At 42.8% G+C, this 27,735-nt stretch overlaps 1 protein-coding gene across 1 annotated transcript; it reads left to right on the forward strand.

Moving 5' to 3' along the window:
* bcl3 (BCL3 transcription coactivator) lies at positions 1 to 27,735 on the forward strand. The gene is made up of 9 exons (XM_015950328.3): positions 1 to 820; positions 1,266 to 1,389; positions 16,422 to 16,530; positions 23,816 to 24,017; positions 24,532 to 24,620; positions 24,706 to 24,783; positions 25,154 to 25,321; positions 26,536 to 26,629; positions 26,721 to 27,735. Exons 1-9 carry the CDS (start codon positions 334 to 336, stop codon positions 26,834 to 26,836), a joined length of 1,467 nt encoding a protein of 488 aa, XP_015805814.3. The 5' UTR covers positions 1 to 333; the 3' UTR covers positions 26,837 to 27,735.

Below are 27,735 nucleotides of genomic sequence, written 5' to 3' on the forward strand. Positions count from 1 at the left end.
TAGAGCCGCTGGTGAGGTGTCAAACAGGCGCTCATGATCAGCAGATGAGCACTGGCGCAGCTCCACTGCGCCACGGTCATGTAGGTGCGCAGGGATACGCACAAGTTTTTTTCTGGATAGTTTTTTTTATCATTATTATCAGTGTTACAGATTTGCATGAACCTGTTATTTTGATAGCGTATTACCTAAATAACACCAGAGGCACAAACAGAATGGTTTGACTTGACAACACTTTTATTGTATTTTAGGATTTACGCACAATCTGTCCTCTTGGATTAGCCTGATTATTCCATCTGAACGTGGGCTGGTTGTCACCTGAAACGTCTCCAGTTGATGCCGAGGATCAGTACCATGAATGTTGATGACCACCAGTCGGTCGCCACTGCGCCGCTGGATTTGAGCACCACTGCGCGAGGGCGTGGGAGGTCTGGGACTCCGGACAGTAACATTTGCTCCCGGGACGCTCCGAGCGGCGGCTCCCCTGCACTTCCAGCGAGCACCGGGACCGACAGCACAGAAACCCGTGCGCCTCGCAAACGGCCAGCGGGCAGCGCGTCTTCCTTAAAGCTTCCCTTCAGGAAACGACCCTTTCCCTTCGAACCTGAGAGCCAGACGCCGTCACCGACTCCAGCAGCGAGCGGAATCCGCTCCTCTCCGGTGGAGGAGCGAGACTTGGGTTCCCTTGTTCGTCTGGGGAGAGCCGGGGGGGATCATGAGCGCAGGGTTGGAGTCGCACCGATGACCATCATCAGGAGGGTGGAGGAGGATGGACAGGGTCCAGATGGATACCCCTACTGCCTTTTCCCTATTTATGATTATGGTAAGAACTTATTTTTGTTCATAATCATGAAAAAAGGTGATTTAGTACAAAATTGCTCTTACTTTAAACATTTTTCGTTACAATTGTATTATTTTAAAGTAAAAGAACTGAGAATATTCCCCCTTAAAAGATCAGATTAAACTAAAATCCCTGGAAATGATCTTGGTTATCAGGTTTCTGTTTTCGATCTTCAGCATTATCAGCATCCATCTCTGTGATTTTACTGGCTTGTGGGTCACATCTCATGTGGTTGGAGAATCAGTGGCACCACACAGCAGCTTAAACTCAGAGAACATCCAGTCAGCTTATCTGCAGCCTTTCATGCTCACCCAGTAGCATATTTCTGGGTCAATGTTACACACTGCAGCACTTTGCTTTAAAAGTACTTGTTTACTCTTTTCTCTGCCTCCTGGCTTTCTTATTCTGACTTGTTTTTCCTGCTCAGGTCACTATCCGGTGTACTACATGCCCCACGTGGTCCCAGAGCCACATCATCCACCAGCCCTTCAACCTGAAAACCTGCTGGCTGAGATTTCTCTGGCTACGCATCAGGATGAAGATGGAGACACGTATGTTGATTCATTCAGAAAAGATCTGCTGTCACGTTTACACGAGAGGTGTTACTGCTAATATCCATCCAGATTTAAGTCACTGATGCTTGCAGAAAACTACACAATGCCACGATTCACCTTCATCAGTCAAGAATTTAAGAAACTGAAGAAGGAAACAGATCAGAGCTTTCATCACTTTAATGCACAGTCCTACTATTTCTAGCAGACTGAGAAGAATCGTAGATCTTGGCCAAAAGTCACAAATATGGTTGAGCTCAACACCTGACCCAAATGCAAATACTCATACCCACTGTAGTGGAAACTTCTATTATTACAAAAATGTATTTATAAGTTGTTTAAACTATAATTCATCACAAATATGTGGAAAATCATCTCAATTGACGAAACTGTGTGGAAATCGCACAAAAAATCCTTTAATAAAAATCTGTAACATTTTAGGAACTAAACTGATCCGTTGCTGTAGTGTTGAAACCTTGATATTTTCCATTTGAGGTGTTTTTCAGTCCAAGACTTTGTTCCTTTTGTTATTTTTCTCAGGCTTATAGCCAACTTCCTTTATTTAGTACCAGGTCTGGACTGCAGGCAGACCATTTTAGCACATGTAAGCCATGCTGCTCCAGCAAACTGCGGCACAAGTTGCATAAGCAAGAACCCACGCATGGTTTAGCATCTTTTTACACCTTTGCTGGTCCTGGGCGTAATCATTTTGCTGAAAGTACCCAAATTCTTTAGCAGATTGCTCATCCCATCATAGTTTTCCATGAAAGAGCTTGAGGACAAAAGTCACACCAAACAGCTGCATCATGTCATCCCAAGAAAGAAAATTATGAAAACCAAGTTGTTGTTTGAATGTTTTTATTGATTTGTGGCTATATTTGCCTTAGGTAATATTTTGTCTTAGGTAATATTAATGCACCAATAATACTAATAATATTCATAAAATCATAAAATAATATGGTAGTATTTCACTTTTTATACTTTTTTCCTCGTCCTACTCCGGAGCATCGCTAAAAACACAAAAAAACAAAGATTTACATGTGACAAGTTTAAATAGAGTGCTGTGCTGTTTGAATGTATAAACTGAACGCCAAGAGAAATCACGTCTTTTTCTGTGAATAAAATAAAAATGTCAGGCAGGAGCGTCTCAGGATCTGTCTGAAATCCGTCTCGGTGAGACAGATAATAGCAATCCAAAGTGCTTTTTATGTGTGATCTGACAATTGATCAACCGTTGCTTAAAAATTAAATACAGCTTAGCCGGTTAATTGCTGTGATCATAAAACACGTAAACGGCAGCACGCAGAAATCACAAGGCAACGTTTTACGTGATGTTTACTTGCTGCTATGAGTAATAAGACAGAAAAAGCCACGCCAAAATAAGTTTAGGAAGCCCACTAAGAATCGTAATAAAAGCATTTAAAATAAATACCAAACACAGTTGAGGAAACGTTGGTTTAACTACCTGATGTGAAGTGGTCGCTGCTTAAGTGAAAACCTTTACTCTCGGGATCCCACAGCTTCATCTTAGCCTGGAGGCTAGCGCGTTTCGTTGCTATGATCCAACGTTTGCAGCGTTCTGGATCTTGGGGAGTCCTGTAGAAGGCTCTTCCCTTATCTCGTCCGCGTCTGCTCCGGCATCCTGGGGCACAACAGGAATCTACCATATTTCCCGTTTGATTGAGTTTTCTGACAATAACAAATAGCCCAGCTGCGGGCTTCTGCCTGCCAAGATGGCGCCGTTTCGATTTGAACTGTTGCATGCCGGCAGAAGTGACGTCAACTCCCGGAGCTCTGTAGTCTCAACACAGAGCCTTCCAACATCATCAACAAAATATTTGATGTTGTGCAATCGGAGAGTAAAATGTTTGGCATTTCTTTCCAGTTTATTTATTTTTATCTCGGTGACTCACCTGGCTCTGACCAGTATCCCTCTCCCACTCCTTTAAAAATCTCCACTGCAGTCTCACTTCCTGTGAGGGAACCTACAGGACACACAGAGACATGCAAACATTTTCACACGTAGGGAGAATTTTGAGTCTTGTGTCGATGCTTTGGTCTGTGGGAGACTCTGGAGAAAGTCACGTGCATGGGGGGGTACATGCTAACTACACACAGAGGTCACCATGCAGACCGTCTTGAGACCACGTGAATGCAAATACTAAACTTTAACACATGGCTAACTCGACCTTGAAATCAGCATTTTGCATCTTCCCACACAGTTGCTGTGATGACAAACTGACACAAGGGCACACGTGAATACCCACGCAGTCAGGTGACTGAAGACAGAGCAAGTCCAAGAACTAAACAAGACCTTGATGAGGCAGTTTCAAAAGGAGTCGGCTTCATTTACATCCACACAAAAGAAACTCATAATGAGCAACATTTAAAAAGCCTCTTGATGCCATGCAGTTGCTGACATCTCCAGTTTATATATATATATATATATATATATATATATATATATATATATATATATATAAGCCTCTTGATGCCATGCAGTTGCTGACATCTCCAGTTTATATATATATATATATATATATATATATATATATATATATATATATATATATATATATATAAGCCTCTTGATGCCATGCAGTTGCTGACATCTCCAGTAAAGAAACCTAGCAAACAATAGTCCGATAAAAATATTTTGTTGTTGCAAACGTGAGTTTAGTTTTCACCTTGGTAGATTTCATACTTCCAATGCATGCTTCACATGTTAGCTCTTTACCACAATGCATCTTTCTAAAGCATTCATTATCCACCTTGCAGGCAGGACTATGTGACAAAGACAGTGGTTGCCTTTGACGGCACTTGCAGCACTTGCTGCACTGTGGTTGTTTGAATCTTATTGTGAATTCTGTAGAAAGAAATTTTCTCATCCCCTTCTTGTTTTTTTCTCACTGTATCTCAACGAGTGTGTATGTGTGTGTGTGTGTGTGTGTATGCAAAGTGGGAGTGACAGTGCTCTTACGTCAATGAGCCCCCTTAGTTTCGGGAAAACCAGAGAGGGCCGAGTTTTTCTACATGTTTGTGGTTTTTCTCAGGTGTCTTTCTCTCTCTCTTTTCTTCTCTGTATTTTTAAATGAATGGGTTCAAAAAACCCAAACATCCGTTCCCTACTTCCTCATTTACCGCTTTCTATCTATCTGCCTCATCTCTCTCTCTCTCTCTCTCTCTCTCTCTCTCTCTCTCTGTCTCCCTCTCTCCCTCTCTCTCTCTCTCTCTCTCTCTCTCTGTCTCCCTCTCTCTCCCTCTCTCTCCCTCTCTCTCTCTCTCTCTCTCTCTCTCTCTCTCTCTCTCTCGCTCCTTTTCTGTGGTGTGTGCCGTTTGCACTAGTGCAGATGTCTTGATTAACAAGAAACTGCTTCATGCTTTCAGTCAGTCTGTGGACTTACCTACACAATAATCCCAAAAGATGATCAGTTTACTTGTATAAAGTGACCCCACCAGAACTCAGGCAGTGCGTCTAGATGCACATCAGAAAACCAAACGAATTCCTTAAATTAACTGAAGTCAGTTTTTTATGTATGTAAAGGGGTTTGTCTGACTGACGGCAAACTGGTTCAAATATCCTGTTCTTACTCCGTCTGCTTCACTAACGCCAGCCTTTGTTTACTATTTGTTGGACTATAAGCTAACTGTAAGAGTGCCTATATGAAAGGGTGCCTGTCACCACCTACCATAGTGGAATGGAAGGAGGGCTGGTATCAACATGTTTTAGTGGTTTCTCTGCTGCAACACACTTGAATTAGTGGTTGAATCGCGTGTACAGCAGCTCATCAAGCTCTGCAGAAGCCTGTTAATCACCTGCAGAGTGAAATCAAGTGTGCTGAAACAGGGTTAAAGCTAAAACATGCTGGGTACCGGCCATTCAGCACCAGGATTGGGCACCCCTGATTTACTAGTTTACATGTAAACTAGGATAAAGTCTTCCAGTTTGTTGCTGCTGATCGACTTGGATGCACATGAAAAAACACAGACTGAGTTTCAGCTGAGATAATCAGAGGAGAACCAAAATTTAAAGGTTATATTATTCTTTGAACTTGGACCAGATTTCAACCAGCGTTATGATGCATTATTTTTAATGCATTTGGCTTCAGTAACCCATCACATGTTGAGAGCCCACCTATGACACAATCCTGGATGGATGACACAATCTATTCTCTACAGGAAGCCACTTACTGATAAACCAGTGAAAATATGGTAAAAATGGCCTGTATTTGATATAGCACCTTCTAGAGTCCTGGAACCCCCCAAGGTGCTTTTACAACACAATCAGTCATCTAATGAGCTTTGAAAGAAAAGCGTCTGGACTTCTTTGAGTTGCTTGAAGACGTTTCACCTCTCATCCGAGAGGCTTCTTCAGGTCTAAGGTCAAATGGTGGAGAGACCTAGCCTATGAACTAGACCAAATTCTTGCTTTGCAAAGAATGGTCTAGGCATGCTCCATTGGAACCTCAGCAGCTCCTACCAGGACTCTGGCTAGCCAATCACAGCTCTCTAGGGGGGTTTCAAACACAAAAAGAGCTGTGATTGGTCCATAATGGTGGGCCAATCATAGTGCTCTATCTGCTTAGTGAACAAATCACAGAGCTTTATTCGCTTTGTGGGCCAATCAGGGCACTATATATGCCTGGTGGGTGGGATGATGCAACAGAGTGAAACAAGAGTATGTCACATTCATTGTCCAGTGGAATGCGGAGATCATTTGAAAGACAACGGTAGAACCCGCCCCACAACTGAGAGCCGTCAATGGAGCACGGCCAGACTAAATAATACATTTATTTATTTAGTCTGGTTTGCCAGGCTAGGAGAGTCCCAGATTTAAACCCAGTGGGAGTGTTCCCCCCCCCCCCCCCCGAAGAGGGAACAAAAGACCCCCTGATGGTCTTCTACATAAACACATGAGCCAAGGTGTGAGTGTGGGTCCTATTCAGCCAGAGTTTCGGGTGAGCTCATTGTGAAGCCTGGCCCCACTCTAGAACTGATGAAGCCTCTCGGATGAGAGGTGAAACGTCTTCAAGCAGCTCAAAGAAGTCCAGACGCTTTTCTTTCAAAGCTCCTTAGACTACAATGACCTGGATGACTGAGAACCTTCACAGACAACACAATCAGTCATTCACCCATTCACACACACATTCACACGCTGGTGGGGATGAGCTACGATGTAGCCACAGCTGCCCTGGGGCACATTGACAGAGGCGAGGCTGCCAAGCACAGGCGCCACCGGACCCTTCGACCACCACCAGCAGGCAACGTGGGTTAAGTGTCTTGCCCAAGGACACAGCGACAGACTGAGTGGGGCTCGAACCTGCAACCTTCCGATTACGGGGCGAGCACTTAACTCCTGTGCCACCGTCGCCCCATAAGACAAAGCCCCCCAAAAGAAAACTGAACAAATTTAAGAATCCAATAAATGCTTCTAAAATATTACACATGCACTTGCCTTGTGTTTGTAGCCTGTGAGTTTACTCCTGAATCTACCTCCTCAGTGATCAAGTGGTAGAGTGTCCGCCCTGGGACTGGGAGATCGGGGTTCAATTCCTGGTCGGGTCATACCAAAGACTTAAAAATTGGGACCCAATGCCTCCCTGCTTGGCACTCAGCTTTAAGAGGTTGAATTGGGGAATTAAACCACCAAAAAGTTCCTGAGCGTGGCAACTGCTGCAGCTCACAGCTCCCCACGGAGATGGGTCAAATGCAGAGATGAATTTCACCCATTTGAGATGAATAATGGGAATTTAACTTAAATCTATGCACAGATGGAGGAAATGTGCACCATTCTGAACTTTTGGTGGAGTAGTAGCGATATGACTATTGTGTTAAGTGTGCTTCAGAGGTGAACTTGACTTGTTGATACTACTAAATGAAGGATGAATGTTCTGGAAACATGGAAACATCTACACTGACTTTTATCTGACTTCGGAATTTAATCATGTTGAAAGAGCAAAGATTGCAAATCTGATCTCACTGTGAAGGTCTACGTATAATAGGGGTGCCCATTCCTGGTCCTGGGGGCCGTTATCTAGCATGTTATAATTTTAACTCTGAGCTGCTGCACATGTGATTCAACACATGGCTGTAGTTTTTTTTTTTTTTTTTTTTTGGGGGGGGGGGGCGCATTTCCCCCTCTACTTTGTCCAAAGTCAAATTTTGTCCCAGCACTTTTTACCATCCCAAAACCATATTACGCCAAATTAAATAGACACCGTTTGAGCACTAGGACCAAGCGGAAAACTACCGCTTTTATTGAAGCCTGTTTCCTATCATATATTACATATTTTTGGTCACCTAATCCCGTGGGTCCACCATGCTGGACGGCAAAAGCATGTAAACAGTGAGCGACACGATTACTAAACAAAGGGAAAAGAAGAGCCTGAAATTGTTTTTGCGATCAAAAAAGCTTACGTTCTCTCTGCAGCTGTTCACAGATGTGAACATGTTGCTGACTTTGCCTAAATTCACCCCTCTGGATTTATAACTTTATGTTGTAAACAGCGTTTCACTTTACACCAAAGCTGATTTTTAAAAAGTCCGGATCCCTACCAGCTTCTGTTGCTGGTGGTGTTACCGGGTTCAGCTGCTGCTCTCACACCGGAATGAGAAGATCTCTGAACGGCGACGCTCATATAAATAAATAATGTAATTTTAACACAATCATACATCGGAGCTTTGATATTGTTAATAATTGTCTCGCTGTACACTACAGTGGACGGCGCGCAGCCTCCGTGGTGAAATACCCATCCATCAGGATTATCAATAACCAGTAGAAACACATCACATTCATCCCTGTCCCTGTCTTCCTCGTGAAATAAATTAACGTTAATCTTACCCGGTAAAAACATGTTCGCTGCAAATCTGAGGACTGCTTGATCGCTGCAGTTCATCTCCGTCCTCGGTCTCCATCAAAGTTATTAAAAAATTAAATGAGTTGAGTTTACGTCCTTGTCTGTTAGTGCAGCCGACCACGCAGCAAGCTAAAACCATTTTACTGTCAAATCAACTAAATAAAAGTGATAAAAAGCTACAAACTGACTCGTTTTGACTACCTTCACTGGAATTTCTACGGGTGTAAATGGTCTTTTTGCCGTCCATCATGGCGAAGGGGGCGGTCACATGAGTGGCATGACGTCACGTGCAAAGGGTCAATACTTAATTTAAAGACCACCCATACCCCCCCAACCCCCCACCCTGGTCCTCATGCTGGTTTTGTAAACCCCCCCCCCCCCACACACACACACACACACACACTTCTAAAGTCAAAACTGCATCCATGATTCAACCACTTTTTCAAGTGTGTTGGAGCAGAGAAACCACTAAAACATGCTGGATGCCGGCCCTCCAGGACCAGTATTGGGCACCCCTTATTTGGTACAAGTGTCCCTCGTGATAGTGAAGTATAGAGACAGTGTTTAGAAAGTTATTGGTTAAGTCGTTAAAGCAGAAATGCAGAGTTTTTCTGAGATGGCTCCATCTAGAGGCTGAAACTTTTATTGCACCTGAAGCCAGTCTCCTTACTTGCATGATTAAGGCTGGAAGCAATGCCTCTCGTCCGTGAACGCTTTCCTCTAGCCGGCCAACAGAGATAAAACATGTTTTAATTATTCTCACTATAAGCTGTTTATTAATTCTAATACATTTTAAAGATGTACTTGTCCATTAGAAATGTCTCTAACTCTGCATCAGGCTTCTGCAAACGTACGCTCATGCTCAGTGATTGACATGTCTAATGCTATTGGCTAATGCTGAGTGATGCACACATCACATTTATGAATTTCTTAAAAATCATACATAATTTCCAAAATGCAGAATTTGCTGCTTTACGTAGCAAATTTGACATTTCTGATTTAGAATATGTAGTTTAGCTATTGCGACATGGCTTTCTTCTTAAAGGGACTTTACGGAGTTTTGAAATGTTATGCTCACGATTGCCCCCTCAGGCCAAAAGTGTTACGGCAGCTTCAATAGTAGGCTCGTGCACGAGGCTAGCATGCTGTACGTCCACAATCCTTAACAAAAATAACAGCTGAGAGTCCTGTGTGTGTGTGTGTGTGTGTGTGTGTGTGTGTGTAAATGGTAAATGGCCTGTATTTGATATAGCGCCTTCTAGAGTCCTGGAACCCCCCAAGGCGCTTTACAACACAATCAGTCATTCACCCATTCACACACACATTCACACACTGGTGGGGATGAGCTACGAAGTAGCCACAGCTGCCCTGGGGCGCACTGACAGAGGCGAGGCTGCCGAGCACTGGCGCCACCGGTCCCTCCGACCACCACCAGCAGGCAACGTGGGTTAAGTGTCTTGCCCAAGGACACAACGACAGCGACAGACTGAGCGGGGCTCGAACCTGCAACCTTCTGATTACGGGGCGAGCACTTAACTCCTGTGCCACCGTCGCACACCCGTGTGTGTGTGTGTGTGTGTGTGTGTGTGTGTGTGTGTGGCCTGGAGGACAGAGGACAGGAGAACGCACACAGCTAATTAATTAAATAATGTGGTTCTGTACCTTTCTCTTCAGCACAGCCGACAAAGGTTTATGATGGGTCAGTCCTCCTGCATGCTCAGATCATTCCCTTCCCTTGCTTGAAAAATTGTTCCAAAATGAAAGTTGAACCCACATCTTTTTTATCTGTGAATTCAATGCTGTTCGGTGAGTCTCAAATAAAAATTTGGGCATCTTACTGTAAAAAAATATACCATTAATGTAAAAAATAAACTCTAAATAAACTATGTTCACATCCAGAATCAAACCCAGGTCTTCTGCACGAGAGTCCGACGTCTTACTAGGTGAGCTAAAGCGCCAGTGAAGTCCTCTGTATCTGTAACATTTATATCCTTGATGACAGCTGAAACAACGTTCAAAGAACGGTTCGGAGCGAAAATGGCTATTTTGTTGCTAATTTGCAGGAAATATTTAGAAGAAAGTTCTACAGAAAGTCGCTAAGGGTCCTCAGAAATGTAGCTAGCTTTGTCACTAGGCGTTAGGAACAGCGACAAAGTGGCACTGCCTCTCTCTCTGCTGCTAAAGCTACGGATAGCAAATGCTACGGGCGATGCCTGAGCGTGAACGCGCATGAAGCAGCCTGCTCGACCCGAGCATCTCTCTTTTTCTGTGATTTTACAGAAAAACAGGCAATCACAGTAAAAATGCCAGGGCTCATTCTACAGGACCAGGACATTGCAGGAGAATGTATGAAGAAGACATTTATTATTTCTATACATGTTTTGGCTGTCAGACTTCCATAATGTCCCTTTAAAGTTTAGATTTAACTTTCACAAATTCTCTGGAAGTTGTTTAAAATAAAGGTCCAAGATGATGTGAATGAATTCAGTGTTTCTTATTTTATTTTGATGTTCACACAAACTGACACATCACGTCATTACTCAGCTGGTCCTCAGACCACAGGATATGTCAGACTCTAGTCTCGTCAGTCTACTTGTCTGTATCCTCACCCTCTACACCAAACAGGATACCACATGCATGCCGCCTTTTCTCGCAAGCCTCTCGTTAGATTTTTTCTTCTCATTCTTTAACGTAGCAGGTTAGGGACTCCTGCCTGCGTCAGCAACGCTGTACCCGAGGTTATCTCAGGCTCCTGTCAGCTGCACTTCTGGGAAGAAGAAACAGTAGTTTCATGTTAGGAGAAAAGAGAAAGATGGATGCAGATAGAAGAGGGTGTCACAGGGTGCTCAGGATGTCTTCACGCAGCTCTTTTAAGGAGGTTGCTTTTGCATCCGAGCAAAGTTCAGATGCAGTAATTAATCACCAGGTCGAGCTGCAGCTGTCATCTGTCTTTGTTCACCAGAGCATCACTTTTTTAACACTTTTCTCTGAGTTCAGAGTGACACATCCCTCCACGAGTCAGAACAAAATACCCGGTCATTATTTGATGCCTGGTCTGTGGCAAGCCGGGGCCACAGTGTGACACGCTGTACCTTTTTCTTTTTTTTTTTTTAATACCAGTTCTCTGCTGATACAGAGCTTTTATTTACAGTACTGAGGTCACTTACAGGAACAAGGATCCTCTGAGGAAAGAACCGTCATTCTCAAAACACTAAAGTTCTGCTTTTCACTTTGATGTCAGGGACACGCCATGAACTTACTCTGCCATTGCAATTCTCACTGACACTTTAACATTATACTCAGTGATGTCTGTTAAAAATGCAGATGCACTTACATTTATTTAATTTTACTTACTTGGACATATTATTGCTTTTTTCCCTGCGAAAGTAAAGGTCTAGACTATTTTTAGTTTTGCATCACAGACAGATAAATCGATCTTTGGTGACTACATGTCAGACAAGTGCATCACTTACAGGAAGTACTGCAAGTGTATTTGAACTTATTTTTGACCTCATATATTTTTTGGAAGCACTTTTAACTTATTATCAAGAAGCACTGCTTCCTGTTGCATACTGGCTTTGCTTTAGTGCTCAAGGCTTCTCCACTGGATAAAGCTGACTTTGCAGACCTGCAGAAAGCCCCTGTAAGAAGCTGTGCAGCTTTACGGCTAGATTTTCAGCACACAGAGGAGAAAGTATGTTGCCTTTGTCACTGACAACAGGATGTGACATAAAAACAAATCTGTCTCTTACTGGAAGCTGCTTCTTTTGATAGTATGAGATCGAAAAACGTTTAAAAAAATCACACAAGCCCTCCTGCTCAGTTTCCTGCTCTCTCCTGTCTTGAACCTTGGCTTGTGTTTGTACGTTTACCATAGACCACATACAGTGGTTTTCCCTCTAGTCGTGATAAGAGTATGCGATGAGAGAACTCTGACTCCTGCCTGTAAATCAATACAATTGTCAGAAAATTTTAAACGTTTTGTCTTCTTACCAATCACCACAATTTTTTTATTGATGAATTTGAGCACACAAACCAAAAGTTTGTTACTTCATCTCCACTTGGTAGATGTTATTTTGTCTCTGAAACACACTCTCTGAATATGTAAATCTTTTTTTTAATAATCTCTTGTTTTTTTTCTTACCATCTTTTTTTTATACAGGCTAAAAACAGCGAAATACATCGGGCGTAGTTCATGATTAAACATTGCAGCTGAGCAATTGAATATCTTTACAATAAATGTTACAAAGTCATGTCTCAAAGAGCTGTGCACAAGGCGTCTTCTACTGTGTCGTAAAGGTTTTAGACCCCCAGATAAGGGTTTTATAGCTGTCAGAACACACGGCATTGACATGTTATGGCAGGGCTGGACCAGTGGCGGATCTAGGGTTTTTCTGAGTGTGGGGCCAAAATTCATCAGCATCAGACTTTATTTATAGTGCACTGGTTAACAATTAGGGTGTTGATCAGCACCAAATAACATGCACAAATAAAAAAATAAAACAAAAAGCAGTCAAGTAGTGAAGTACAATGTTAATGAACCAAAACCAAGATACCTCACAACACAATTATAAAACAGCTAAGAAAAATCCACAAAACAAAAGGTTAATGTGAAGGAAATTTTATAAAAGTGTGTTTTGGATCAACTACACCAAATGCATCAAGAGGAGCTAGTTGAGGTGGCATGGGCATCTGATTAGGAAGCCTTCTGGATGCCTCACTGGTGAGGTTTTCTGGGCACGTCCACCCAGGAGGACACCTTAAGGGAGACCCAGGACACTTTGAAGGGACTATGTTTCTTGCCTGGCTAGGGAACGCCTTGGAATTCCCCCGAAGAGCTGACCCAAGTGGCTGGGAAAAGAGAAGTCTGGTCATCTCGACTTAGGCTGCTGCCCCCGCGACCCAACTCTGGATAAGCGCAAGAAAATGGATGGATGGATGGATGAATCACCAAATGCTTGATCGCAGCACAATTTCTTATTTGTTGGTGGAACAACCAAAAGATGCAAACCTGAAGAGCGAACAGAATGCGGGGGTTTGTACGGGTGAATCAGATTAGAAAGGTGCAACAGACAAGCAGGGAATTACAATAATTGAAGCGTGTAGTAACGAATGCATGTATGACCATTTCTAAGTGGGCCCATGACAACACAGCTCTAATCTTAGAAAAATATGATTAAAACATGAGCTTACAGTCACTTTAACATGCTTTTCGAAGAATAAATCATCATCCATCTTTATTTTGAGGTTTGTAACCAAACTCTTCCAGAACGGAATCAACAATCCCAATCCTGGGGGCAGGGTGTTCCCACAGAGAAATGCCAGGGCTGAATTTTTGTCCCAGTCCATCCCTGATGGAGCATACATCTGACAATTGTCTGCATACAGGTGAAAACTGACCTTATACTTTCAAAAGATCATGTCAGGTAAATGGAAAACAAAAGTAGTCCAAGTATGGACCCTTGTGGCACTCCATAATTTGGGACAGCATCTCCGGATGCCACATCTCCCATCCAAGTGTGCTGGTGCATGGCTGCTTCTGCATTTTTTCTGGAAACTGGAAACTGAAATCACTAAAATGGATCTGGTCAGTTGGTCACTCAACGCGACTGATAACATTTTTTCAATGATGAGAACAGGAGAAGGGGCTCCCGGATGCCCCTCTGGGACAGACCCAGTTGGACACATCATGGACTCCTGGAAACAGTGGATCTTGATTTGTTTATCTCAGCTGTCTGTAGAGGATTCTGAAGACGTGTGGATATTCGTGGTGTTGGTGTCAGGTTTCCTGCTCATTGGTCTTGGAGGCTTCCTGGCTTACCGGAAAATTAACGAGCTGTCGTGGAATATTGGCCTGATCCCGGCTTGGAACTTTGGCCGAGATTCAGGCTCTGGCAAAAAAGATGAATACCATCAAGGAGCGAGTGGATGAATCAGCACGGATTGGAACAGATTAATTTACGCCATTATTGGGATTTTGAGAGGTTGAGGACCAAGGAACTGTAAGACAGAGAGGAAATCATCTCTGTCTGGCCCCAAAACAATTTCTAATCTGAATCTGGTGCCCTTGAGCCTGTAAAGCCTGGTTTATGCTTCTCCGTCAGCTCCGCAAGAGACAGACATGTACGGATTAACGGAAGCGTTTTGCTCTTTTACTTCTGCGTCTCATGGAGAGTGTTGCAAAGCAATTGCCCGGCAGGACCACAGAGGGCGTAGCGCTGTTCTGTGGTATCCTGTCATGTATCGTCCAAGATCGTTTGTTTATATTGTGTTTTTTGTGTATATAAGAGACTTTTAACACGGACATGTTTGTCTCATTCTCCCACCGCTTCATGCGCTCCCCACCTCTAAACCCACGTTTCCTGTCATTTACGTCCACAAATAAAACGCTTGCTGCGCATCTTTTCACTCCTCCAGTCACGAGAGGATGAAACGTTCATATTTTTAGAGTTTTTTCGCGAGGTATTCTTCAAGCTTCTCCGTGTCTGCCGCTAGTTATCCTTGGCTCTCTTTGCAATGGCGGCGCTGTAAACAACAGCGGCGTCCTGACCAATCACAAGCTTGCGTAATCCGTCTCGTTTGACGGATGTTTAAAAAAGTGGGCTCGACTCCGTACGTACTTGCGTGCCTGCCGGAGCCCTACACAAGGACGGATAATGGCGTTGCGTGTCTCCGCACTGACGCAGACGGAGAAGCATAAATCAGGCTTAAGGCTCCAACAAATACCCCCCCCCCCCCCCCCCCGAATAAACGTGGAATGCCGTCGCTATGGCAACTCTGTCTCCTATCACAGCCTGGGCGGGACTTCGGGCTGTGAAGGCCAAAGACTCGTTCCAGGAGTCACTGCACACTCCAAACCCCCCTGTTCAGACTGAGGTGACATGCGCTGCTTATCGTGGCTGTAGGAACTGAAGTGTGGAGAGTCCCAAACCCACCACCCCACCTAGTGGACACTTGTGTTGTCTGAAGTCTGTTGCATTTCTGTCTGAGGTGTTTTTTTTTTTTTTTTGCTTAACAAAGCTGCCCTCCCTGTGGAGGGTAACTCTGAAGTGCTTTTTTCCCCCTCCACCTGAACCAATCCTCATGTAACCCTCATCTCTATTAAGGTAGCGCGACTCAGGGTTGCGAATGACCACAGTCACCAATTCTTGTCATGTGTGTACTGAAACTCTAATTTCCCTCTGGGATTAATAAAGTATCTTTGAATTGATCCTCACATGCTCACACATTTCTCCAAGCGTTTAATCAGGATGTCCTGGTCGACGGTATCGAATGCTGCAGTCAAATCCTGCAGTAGTAGCACAACCAATAACCTAAATCATTAGCCAAAAAAAGTAATTTGCTAGGCTTACTCTGTACTGTGTCCGGCCTTAAAACCAGATTGAAACGTTTCACCGATTTCATGTACATCGAGAAAATGTTTCAGTTGATTTCTCCAGGACATTTTAAAGCAGAGGTTACCCGATGAACACACCGTATACTTGTTGTCGTTGAAATACGGTCAATCACTCTGAGTTTCTCATGTGTCCTGAGCATGAAAATAGTCCTCTGCCCCCTTTTCCTGCACTAGCTGACAAAATAAAAGGGACGGGAAACAGTCAACTAAAAAAAAAAGGCCAGTCTATTCTGTCGCAGGGAAATTGGCCTGGCTTGTGACAGCAGAAGAATTAGATTTAGCAATTAGGAGAGCAGTGCATGTCTTGGCTTGCAGAAGCTAACTTTTAGCACTAGCTGCTTTTTAACCCAAGAGAGAAAAGTGAATGGAGGCGGACGAGTCACACTGCTGTTAGCCAATCAGTGGAAAGGCATTTTCCTGCCATGAATATTAATGGTTAAGACTCAAAATCCTGCCATTTTTCGTCTCCCATTCCTCCGACAACCTTCAGCTTCCTGAAACTGGAGCGCCAGAGCTTTTTTTCCACAAAAAATTCCTCACAAGGCATTCATTCACACTAGAGACCACCGCAGATTTATTGCAATAATGAGTGTATGACCACTTCCAAGTGAAATTGCTTGAAATTGCTTTTAAGTTTTGCAGTTTGAGTTAAGTATACCACATACACAACAAACCATCTTTTTCTGGTTTTGCTCTTTTGACATTCTGCATATTCCTTGACATGCACCATTTCACGTTTTGTGTTCGGGTAAAACGTTTTGCGTTTGTGTCTACTGCAGAGCTCTCCATATAGCTGTGGTGCAGGGGGAAATGTCTATCGTCTGCAAACTCATCCGACTGTTGCTGTTGGCTCACAAAGGCCTGGACATCCACAACAATCTTCGTCAGGTGAGGCAAATGCACCAGCAATAGCACACCCAGTAACAAGTCCGTAGACATTAGAGGCCTTTTGCACATGTGGATCTCTCACATACAAAGAAAGGTCTGAAATGGTATCACCTGAACAAATTGAAATCAGATTGAAAGTATTTTTGGAACTACTAACCTAGCTTCAGCATGTAAAAAAAATCATTCTTCCACCTCCTTAAAGAGGAAATGCCTTAGTTTCCTCCTTTTCTTGCACGTTATCAAATACAGTTCTAGGCATGGCAGCTCAGGCTTATGAAGTGGAATGTACCCTTCCTGGTTTCTCAACCTGTGCTTGTCAACAGGTTTATGGGAAGTACGGTGTCTGTGATTTCCAATCTTTTGTTTTACAGAGGGAATAGTCCTGCAACAATCAGCTGAGGGAATTTTTTGGGGTTTACACGCCGGATGCATCATGCGAAGTTCAAATGAAAATGCCAAAACAATTAAACCTTATGAAAAATGCTTCTCATTAACATTTTTAAATCCCATGTTCCTCATAAAAGGGAAAAGAATCAGAAGATGCTGCAAAATTAAACATAAAGTACATTTTAAATGTTTATAGACTGATAAATACATCTATAACACTTTTAATGAGATGACTAAACCTTTGTGGTCCTTTAGCTACCTATAAAGCTGAGTATCTTTACTGGAATGTGCTCAAGGAATGTGTTTCCTTACCCAGGGCTGTCCCAGCCACTGGTTCAAACCCAGTCCTTCCACCTTCTATCCCCTTTGTTGTCTTAACCTCACTGCCCTCTTTATCTGCACTCTGCCAGCTGCCTCTTTTTCATCCTTCAACAGAAAAAGCACCTGAGCTGTGCAGAGCTGTAGTTCACAGGGCTGGGGTTTCACACCACACAGGCGCTGCAGGCATGCTTACCAGAAGTAATGCTGCCGCTATCACCGGTTGTTCTTTTTTCCTTATCGCGGAGGCTTGACAACATAGGTTTTGTGATATCCTGTGTCAGCCCTGTCTATGAAAGTGCTTGCACGCAACTGACTCTCACACACACAAACACACACACATACGATGCTGCTGCTGCTTCATGAGCACACGCTTTATGTCAAGTGCAATTGTGACCAGAAGGGAAGATTTACAGGCACCAGTCTCATCACACTCATTTGCCTACCAGATGGTGTGGTTTTGTCTGAATACCAGGCATAAAGAACACACTTATCTAAATGAGGCCAGGAACTTTTCACTTTACAAAACATTAAGTTGACTAGAAAAACCTTGGAGGCATTTTCCAGCATTGACCAACTTCCCAAAGACAGAAATCAACTAGTAGGGTTTTTATTTTCTCACTCTCTCTCTCTCCTTCACAATATTGATGACAAATCCTGAGTTTCTGTAGCTTTGAAGGTGGAGATTTTTTGACAGAGTGTTACTATCGGCACCATCGCTGAACCATAGTGTGTGTGTCAAAGCATGATTTGCCTTCCACTACATTGGTTTGAAGGCAGCTGTCTGATACTCCCACGTCGGTCATGCTATCAGTGTGGCTACAAAAACACGCACAGCACCAGTCCTCTTTCTGTTGTTGTTGTGACAGCTGATTTTGTGTGTGTGTGTGTGTGTGTGTGTGTGTGTGTGTGTGTGTGTGTGTGTGTGTGTGTGTGTGTGTGTGTGTGTGTGTGTGTGGCATTGAGATAGGTGAGGTCTGGTGACTGAAACCTTTTGAGCACCCTACCTGAAAACACATCTGGATGATTTTGTGTGTGTGTGTGTGTGTGTGTGTGTGTGTGTGTGTGTGTGTGTGTGTGTGTGTGTGTGTGTGTGTGTGTGCGCGTGTGTGTGTGTGTGTGTGTGTGTGTGTGTGTGTGTGTGTGTGTGTGTGTGTGGCATTGAGATAGGTGAGGTCTGGTGACTGAAACCTTTTGAGCACCCTGCCTGAAAACACATCTGGATGATTTTGTGTGTGTGTGTGTGTGTGTGTGTGTGTGTGTGTGTGTGTGTGTGTGTGTGTGTGTGTGTGTGGCATTGAGATAGGTGAGGTCTGGTGACTGAAACCTTTTAAGCACCCTGCCTGAAAACACATCTGGATGATTTTGTGTGTGTGTGTGTGTGTGTGTGTGTGTGTGTGTGTGTGTGTGTGTGTGTGTGTGTGTGTGTGTGTGTGTGTGTGTGTGTGGCATTGAGATAGGTGAGGTCTGGTGACTGAAACCTTTTGAGCACCCTGCCTGAAAACACATCTGGATGATTTTGTGTGTGTGTGTGTGTGTGTGTGTGTGTGTGTGTGTGTGTGTGTGTGTGTGTGTGTGTGTGTGTGTGTGTGTGTGTGTGTGTGTGTGTGTGTGTGTGTGGCATTGAGATAGGTGAGGTCTGGTGACTGAAACCTTTTGAGCACCCTGCCTGAAAACACATCTGGATGATTTAGTGCATTTTTTTTTCTTACAGCAAGTTGTTTACATGTTGTTGTGGTGCAGCTGGCAATGCAGCGCTTCAGTATTTGCTTTTAGCTGGAAGGGTGCACGTTGGCACACCTTTTTGTTCCACTAGTGTGTGTATGTGCATGTGCGTGCAGAAACGAAACGTCCACGTGTGTGTTTATGTATGCTTTAGTATCCTTGTTCCGAGAAGTCACATGACCATCACCCCTCCCCGCCTGCTTTGCTCTGTGCTGTTTCTCAACATACCTTGCTCTGAGGTTCAGAGGGTAGTTTACAGGGACTTTCCCTTCCTGCGTGTGCTTCTCTATCTGACAGCCTTGCTCTCTCACTGTTGTATTTTTTCGTATCGTTGTTTGAGACTTTAACCAAAACTGACTGATGCTATCGGAATAACTGTCAACAACGCTGACGTAAAACTGTCATTTTTATTTGTGCAGCGGCAGTCGCTTTTACACCCGTTACAGAAAAAAGACATTTTCTTTTTTCTGCTACATTCCATTTTCCGTGTGCTTGGCACTGCCTATGCCCTGGGGCTGTTTTTCATACCCATAAATCTCCACCCTTCTGCTCTTTTCATCTCATTCATGTTGATCAACTCATTTTGCAGGAATGTCTATAAATGAGATTTCGCTCAAGGGAAAGAGAAGGGATTTTCCCTAAACTCTCCTGCCTTTCCCCTGGACTTCCATCTGGCATTTCCACCTTTCTTTGCTCCTTTGTCCCTCAACTTTAACTTTCATTTCACTTCCTTTCCACCCTATCTCTTATCGTTGTTGGAGGTTTTCTTGTTTAGTCACTCTGAGGTGCATTACAGGAAGCAATGGCCGTCTGCCAGCACCAATGGCTCTTTTTAATGGCTATAAAAGGCTTCAGAGTAAATAGGGATGTGTCCATTCTGGGAATCACTCGATGACTGAACATGGTTTTAACACTGAAGAGCAGTAAAACTGGTGGTGGTGGCGGTGTGTGTGTGTGTGTGTGTGTGTGTGGGGTGGGGCTGGGGGTGGGGGGGGGGACTTGGTATAAAAGAAGAAAATCATTTTTTTGGGATAAGATCTTGAACGATAATACAAGGTGAATTTAGCTCAAAAAGTGAGGGAATTTGTTTTAACAATGCGTCTTGGCAACACATTTTATATAGTTGCAAAGCTTGATTAGTCTCTTTAACCATGAGGTGCAGCTTGGAAGGATTGTGCAATTGTGGATTGAATGACACAACTAAAATCCCCCCAGTGTGGTATTCAATTATGATTTGATCTAAGTGGGCTGGTCCGATCCGCTGCTTCCAAAGTCCACTCCTGTTTTTAACTGTCGGATGTCCTTTTTCCTAAAAGATTATTAAATTTAGCCTTGTTATTATTTTATGCAGTATTGCCGACGTCGTGACTTTGTCACCATTTCAAACGAATTTTTTATACCCCCTGCACAACTTTTATTCTGGGCTGTTCTTCCAGACGACCAGAAAGGTCGTTCCTCTCTTCTCCTTTCTGTTCCACGCGCTCTCCCGCAGTGCGAGGCCGGTCGGCGGGCACGGCCTTGTCCCCCAAAGGGATTCTCTCGGTTCTCAGTCCGGCCCTCCCTCGTGACAGAGGCATATGAGCGCCGTCTGGGGTACTCCGGGTCATCCACCCACCTACCTCGGCTGGCTGCTTCGGGTGTCCGTCTTCGGCGCTCTCCCCGTTCCGCTGGTCCTCTCCGGCGGTTTCTCTGGCGGCGACCATAATGGGCCGTGGTCCAACCTCCCTCGTCATCTTCCTCGTAGTAAATATGTGGAGGCATATTGTGCCTCTGAAAAACGTTTAAACAACTCGGTTCCGTGTAACACACTTATAAAATGGAAAAAAATGTTTTTTCACTTGGGCATAAACGGCCCCTTTAATAACCCTTTAGTCGATTTTACCCTTTCACAAATAATTTCATATATATATATATATATATATATGTATATATATATATATATATATATATATATATATATATATATATGTATATATATATATATGTATATATATATATATATATATATATATGTATATATATATATATATATATGTATATATATATATATATATATATATATATGTATATATATATATATATATATATATATATATATATATATATATATATATATATATATATATATATATGAAGACCACATTGTGACTTTTTTAGCAACACGCCAACACAGCATGTCATGACGACATCACTATATGCAAATTAGCATATGTTGTCTCATGGTGACATCTAGCAACGTTCTGGGTCAACTTTAGTTACCGTTGGAGACAGTTGGCAACTTCGTCTTTATTTGCATGCAGTTTGTGTAATTTGCCACAGCAAGACCTTGTGTTAGTGGAGCACTCTACAGACAGTTGATATTGTCCATTTACAAGGTCAATAGAGTTGTCACAAAGACCTCAGTGCATAGAGCTAAAGAAGACAACTAGTTGCTGAATACAGCGTCTGTGTGCATTACGTATCTGTGGTTCACAACAAGTAAGTTAACTATAGTACAGAATGGGTGTTAGACGACGTTCACGGCTCCTTAAGGTGTTTGTCTTTCAGTTGTGATTATAAGAAGCTCAAATTATGAAATCGAACACGCGTGTGTGTGCAGTCTGTCTTTGTGTGGCGTGAGTCATGAGGTTCAGGGAAGCTAAAGGGAGAAACACTTGCTTTGACACAATGAAGGAATGCCACACATTGGCTCTCCCACTGTTTGTTTTGTCAGTTCTTACTGGAACAGATTGCACACACACACACACACACACACACACACACACACACACACACACACACACACACACACACACACACACACACACACACACACACACACACACACACACAGGATAGGAATGCAACAAAAGTGAAACTTTGAGCCGCCATCTCTTCCCGGTTGCCTAATTTTTGTGTGACCCGAATAGCTGCCAAAATGCTCAGATTAGACAACTTCCTTTTGTGAGCCCCCGAGAACTGATCGTTCCTTAAGACAGCAGATGAATTCAGACCTCTTTTGCCTCATTTGACACAGTTTCCATGGTAATTAATGCTGAGATCATCCAGAGTCACATCCCAGATGGTTGAGGAAATTTCATTTAGCGCTTTGGTAACTCTTCTAACAACTACAGTTTCTTTTGCCATATTAGAGCTTTATGTCCTTCATTTGTTTTAGTTTGCTGGGTTTGGTTTAGGGTTATGGTTACGGTTAGAGTTAGGGTAGGGCTTGAGTGACACTGGACTGTGTTCTTAACTCATGTTTCTGCAGCATTACTGTCTCAGAGCATGCTGAGCATTTTTGTCACAAACCTGACATGAACTCGTGTTTTTCTCAACATCGTATCTGAACAGACGAATGAGCGGGCCTTCCCCTTTTGATTGTCAAGTTTTACCCATTGACATTAGCAAATCCTGAGGTCGCAGTTTTTTCAACGTGCTTTGCTCTTTTTTGGGGGGGGGCTTTATGGTTTCCGTATACGATATCGCATGGCTCAGTCATGGGTTAGTAGTAGTTAGTATGAGTTGGTAGTTAGAGCCACAGATCTGAACCAACACTTTACTACTGCCTTGGCTGGGATTCCAAATGAACATACTGCTGATTGGTCGGAGATAAATCACACGGGTAGCGAGCTGCAACCACACACACACACACACACACACACACACACACACACACACACACACACACACACCAGAAAGTAATTACAAAGTTCAAAACATAGATTACAACCTGAATCAGAAATGCCAAATGTCTGCTTCATCGTAAATTGAGAATTTGTGAGCTTGTTTATTGACGTCGAGGATGGATTTAGTGACCCTGTGCTGAAAATCAAGTAGAAGAAAATGATCTTGTATGCTTAAAAATGCACCTCAGCTGCTGTCTTTCTTTTCAGCTCCACTTTACTGACCCAGATTTTCCACACAAGTTCTTTGTTTACCTACTTTAGGTGTCGTCAGAGCCCAGAGACACTGTTTAAATGTGACACTGATCTTCATCATGCAGAACAAGTTATGGAGGAGTGTCTTTCTTGAAATGACAACAATTTTTTCTCAGCTTAAAGCCACACTATGCAAGTTCTTCATATTTTCAAATTGTTTTCTTTTAGCCAGTTTGTGCTGAAAAGACCCTTTACGGTCAATGAAATGTCACCCAGACCCCCACCACCCTCTGTGGCCGGAATACCGCATTTGCAAGTTCAGACTTGCGGGCCGCCGCCTGTTGGACTTCCTGCAGTCTGGTTCCAGCTCGTTTCCAGCATGTTTAAGATCACGAACACAGCTGATATGTTTAATTTAGTGATGAATCACTCCTGTAGACACTAATGAAGGTTGGGGAGACATTTCAGCTGTTAAGTAAAGGCGTTAAAAAGACGATCGCACAGCGAGGAGATAAGTTTCATTTTCATTTTGACCACAGACAATAATAACGGACACTAGGGATGCTAAAAGCAAGCACAACTGCCAAGTGTGCCGGACCAACTTTAGGTTATAATTACATTTACAAACCATTTACTGTAAAATTAAAGTTATTTACATTGGTTCATACTTGTTTAACCCTCCCACTGTCCCAATGGGTGACCCCGTGAGGAAAGTTGATCATTGAGGGTTGATGGTTTATCCCTTGAGGTCCACGTGGCAGGGGTGAGGTGGTGCTCACTCCTCACCCAAGCCACATGGACCTCAAGGGATAAACCATCAATCCTGCTCAATGGTCAACTTTCCTCGCGGGGTCACCCATTGGGACAGTGGGAGGGTTAAAATCGCCTTGACAAAAAACAAAGAACAATATAAAATGAGCTATTCCAGTGTGTGTGTGACAGAGTAACACAACACCTGTTTGGTCATCTAAACACTTTATTTTTTCTTCTTATAGACTCCCCTTCACCTGGCAGTGATCACAAAACAATCCAACATGGTGGATGTGTTGTTGCAAGCGAGAGCCGACCCTTCTGTCCTGGACCGTCACGGCCAAACGGCGATCCATCTCTGCTGTGAATACGACCAGCGGGAGTGCCTGTCCGTGCTGCTGTCCTTTCCCTCATTCTCCTCGTGTCTGGAGATCAGGAACTTTGAGGGTAAATACAGTAGAATAGCATGGTTTGATAAATAAATGATCATTAAGAAATTATAATGTTGATCAGTATTTTCTCTGCAGCTGTTTTGCACTAATTAAGTTTTATAAAACCTAATAATCAAGCTTAGGGGTTGCAGACAACCCAGATCCCACATTTGCTGCAACATCAAGACCTTCAGAGATGTTCTAACCACAGCCGCCTCAGCAGTGCGTTGTTGGTTAGGGGATATGTGAGCCCGTTATCAGGTGGGGGTTGAACTCTGTGTAGGTGGGATGAGAACATTTCTTTTCTTTGTGTTTTGGTGCACTTGACAAGTTGCAGTGGTAAATCTTTACATAAAGCAGCAGACAACTCAGGTGTAAAGGGGGAAAAACACTTTTCCCCACCATTTTTTGCAAAAATATATTTTTATTTCTGAGCTGTAATGTTGAAACGTGTGTATGCTGTAGGATTGTTGACCTCATTCACTTCACAAGGCAACAATGTAAAGTCTGGTTTTGCTTGCTGTCCCCAGGTTTGAGCCCTCTGCATTTGGCTGTGCTGCACGGCCACCAGGACTTGGCTAAAATGCTGCTGGACGCAGGAGCCGACATCAATGCCATGGTCAGTCAGACTTACCGTTTCACAGTATTGCAGATCTTAAATGTTCAATCTTTACATCTTTTGACTTCCTTTTTTTTATTATTAGGATGTCAAAAGTGGCCAGAGTCCCCTCATGCATGCAGTGGAGAGCAATAATGCAGATTTGGTCCACTTCCTCATTGAGGTAAATGATTTGTGAGGCAGTGGAGGAAAAGGAAAGAGAAGGTGACTCAGCTTTGATCAAACAAGCTGATTTTCTCTTTCCAGCTCATCATACTGTGTAAATTGTCTTTAGTACAAGCAAAGGGTCTTCCAAGAATGTGCAATGCTTTCATAGATCACCTTTATTATCAGAGTTTGCAGATGTACATAATACATCAAGAGACTTCTTCTGGTTTTCATCATTTTTTCTTTGAAAGTTATCTCTTTACTTTATCTCCTTCTGGTCTAAGTCATTCCTACCACCGCTCGACCTATTCTTTGACTTTTGATGCTCACCTGACCAAATATGGCTTCCTTTATGAATCTCAACCTTCGGTTTCTCTCTCTTACAGAATAGATGTGATGTCAACAGCCAGTCATACAGCGGCAACACGGCGCTGCACATCGCCTGTGGTCGAGGTCAGGTGGACACTGCAAGGCTGCTCCTGAAAAGTGGCGCTGACAGCAGCCTCAAGAACTACCACAACGACACCCCAGTGATGGTGGCCAAAAACAAAAAAGTAAGACCGTTGTTTCAATGGAAACCACATTGCAAATAAATCCCTTCCTTGCGGTAGCGTTTTGCTTTTTTGTAGTTGCTGTATGTTGTTGGTTAAAGGAAATCCCATTTAGGAAAGAAGGAAACCCCAAAGAGATTACCAGAATCACCAATAATCAACTATAGCGTGACTGTCCAAACTTTCATCTCAGAATAATCTTGACACGGAAAATCGCGTTGATTTACCAAAGTTACATTAGAGCTAATACAAACAATTAAAAAACCTAGATGACTCAGCTCACATTGGTGCAACAGTAGAGTCAAGAGTAGAATGATAATGAGAGTGTTGCTCCCTCTAGAGGACAAACCTGAAACGTACTCTGTTTTTCACCTGGATCATTTTTTAAACCTCAAGATCTTTTAAAACTGGGGGGGGGGGGGGGGGGGATCTCAATTGGAAAAATCAATCAACTTAATTAGAGGCTTTGTAATCAATAAGACTGATAATCATGTTTTAATCATTCAAAACAATTTGCACCCAAACATGTTTTTAATCATAAATGATGTTAGTGAGGCACAGATGACACACCCACACTTTTATGAGTGTATTTCTGTAACCACAAGGTCTACTTCATTACTTTGGTCTCATTATAAAGGTAACCAGTGTGGGATTTATTGGGATACATAAATATTAGTACATGTGTCACTGATTAAGTGTAAATGGGCATGAAACATTGTTAACGTACTGAACTGAGCACTAGGTGGCAGCAGAGCACTGCTGATACATATAGAGGTGTAGTGTAGAGCTCAGGGGAAGTTCTGCTGACAGTTACAATATGCTTGTTCCTCCAGCTGTAATAAAGTTCATATGGGTAAAGTTACTTCCTGCCTGCTTTCTACCAACTAGAAAACATAATAGTAGATTTTTTTTTACTTCCTTTATTTTTTTTCATGATAGGTGATTTGTCAGGGTTCATTTAATCGTATTTTTAACTGTGATAGAGCACATAAAAAAGATTTATATCTCTTGTAGCCTGGGCTCTGCAGTTCTGTTAGAAGTGCAGTTTGATTATATTTATTGATATGGTGGGCATGAAATGTCATGCTAATTTTTTCACTTTTTTAAAATAATTATTTGTAATTAACGCAACGTCATTAAATTCCCACCTCTAGTTAAAACATAACTACTCCACTGACTTTAAATATTTACCAAAGTTTGTTATAAACCTTTTGCAGATAGCTGATGTGTTACGGGGAAGAGGCTCCAAACATGTCAGAGATCCACACACTCTGTTGATCTCACCACACGGGTCCAACTATATGGAAAACGGTGAGAACCTTCACACACAAGGTCGCAGACAGGATATGTGAAGGCATCGCCAACATCAGCAGTAACTGTTCTTCCTTTTGTGGTCTTTCAGGATCTCCATCTTCCAGCCAAAGTCGTGGATCTTCACCTTCATCGACACCACACACCTTTCATAATAGTGCATCCCATTCCCCAAAGACTCCACCTGCACAGGTTCACTATTACTAGACTGATATGATCCAACAATGAAGCCTGCAACTACCTCCAGCTAAGCATCAAACTCAGGACATTTACGTGGGCAGACCTGAATAATCAGCTTTCAGAACTCAACCGGATTGCGACTGGCAGCCCTCCTTTGATCTCCAGTCCTATCAGCTGCTGCTTTGGACACTTTTGCAGTGAATGGGGAGAAAAACAGCTGCAGTGACCGGATGGTTTACTGATCAACATGAAGTGAAATATGTGAAAGACAATAATGAAACTCCATGTACTTATGTGTAAATGACATTGAAATCTGAGTTTTTGCCACTTTACTTTCATTTTTACATCTATATTGTAAATAAGAGTAAATGAGAAGTAACCAATATTCCTATCCTTACTTGAACTGTAGATATTTACATTGCTGTTGTCTTCACTGCTGTACGGTAGGGCAGGGGTCCCTAACTCTGCCAAGGGTCGGTACAGTCTGTGAATAATTTGATACCTTATTTTGAGAATTTACTACAATTGTTTATAAAGTCACATTAATAGAAATAAAGTGTAAAATTTGTTTAATTGTTAAATTTATATTGTTCACTTAGTTCTGTTTGAGCATAATTACACCCACCCACCCCCATGGTTCGTTTAAAGGTTTTCTTACACCAGACTGGTCTTGTATGCAAAACAGAGACTGCACTAGAGAATATGTAATGATGGTCTATATTATCGACCATCAAAGGCAACAGTTCCAGTATTTTTGTTTAGTTTTGTACATTTTTCCAACGTACTCAATAGAGACAAATTCCCTCTCTTCTATATTTAAATAATGTACTTCATTTTGTTTGCTATTGTGTTTGTTTACTTGTATACATGTGTGTTTTTTCCATCATAATTAAAAACTGAGTGTTTTTCTAGATTACTTGTTAAAA

This window comes from Nothobranchius furzeri, chromosome 5, assembly GCF_043380555.1.
Source record: "Nothobranchius furzeri strain GRZ-AD chromosome 5, NfurGRZ-RIMD1, whole genome shotgun sequence".
In the NCBI taxonomy this organism is placed as follows: Eukaryota; Metazoa; Chordata; class Actinopteri; order Cyprinodontiformes; family Nothobranchiidae; genus Nothobranchius; species Nothobranchius furzeri.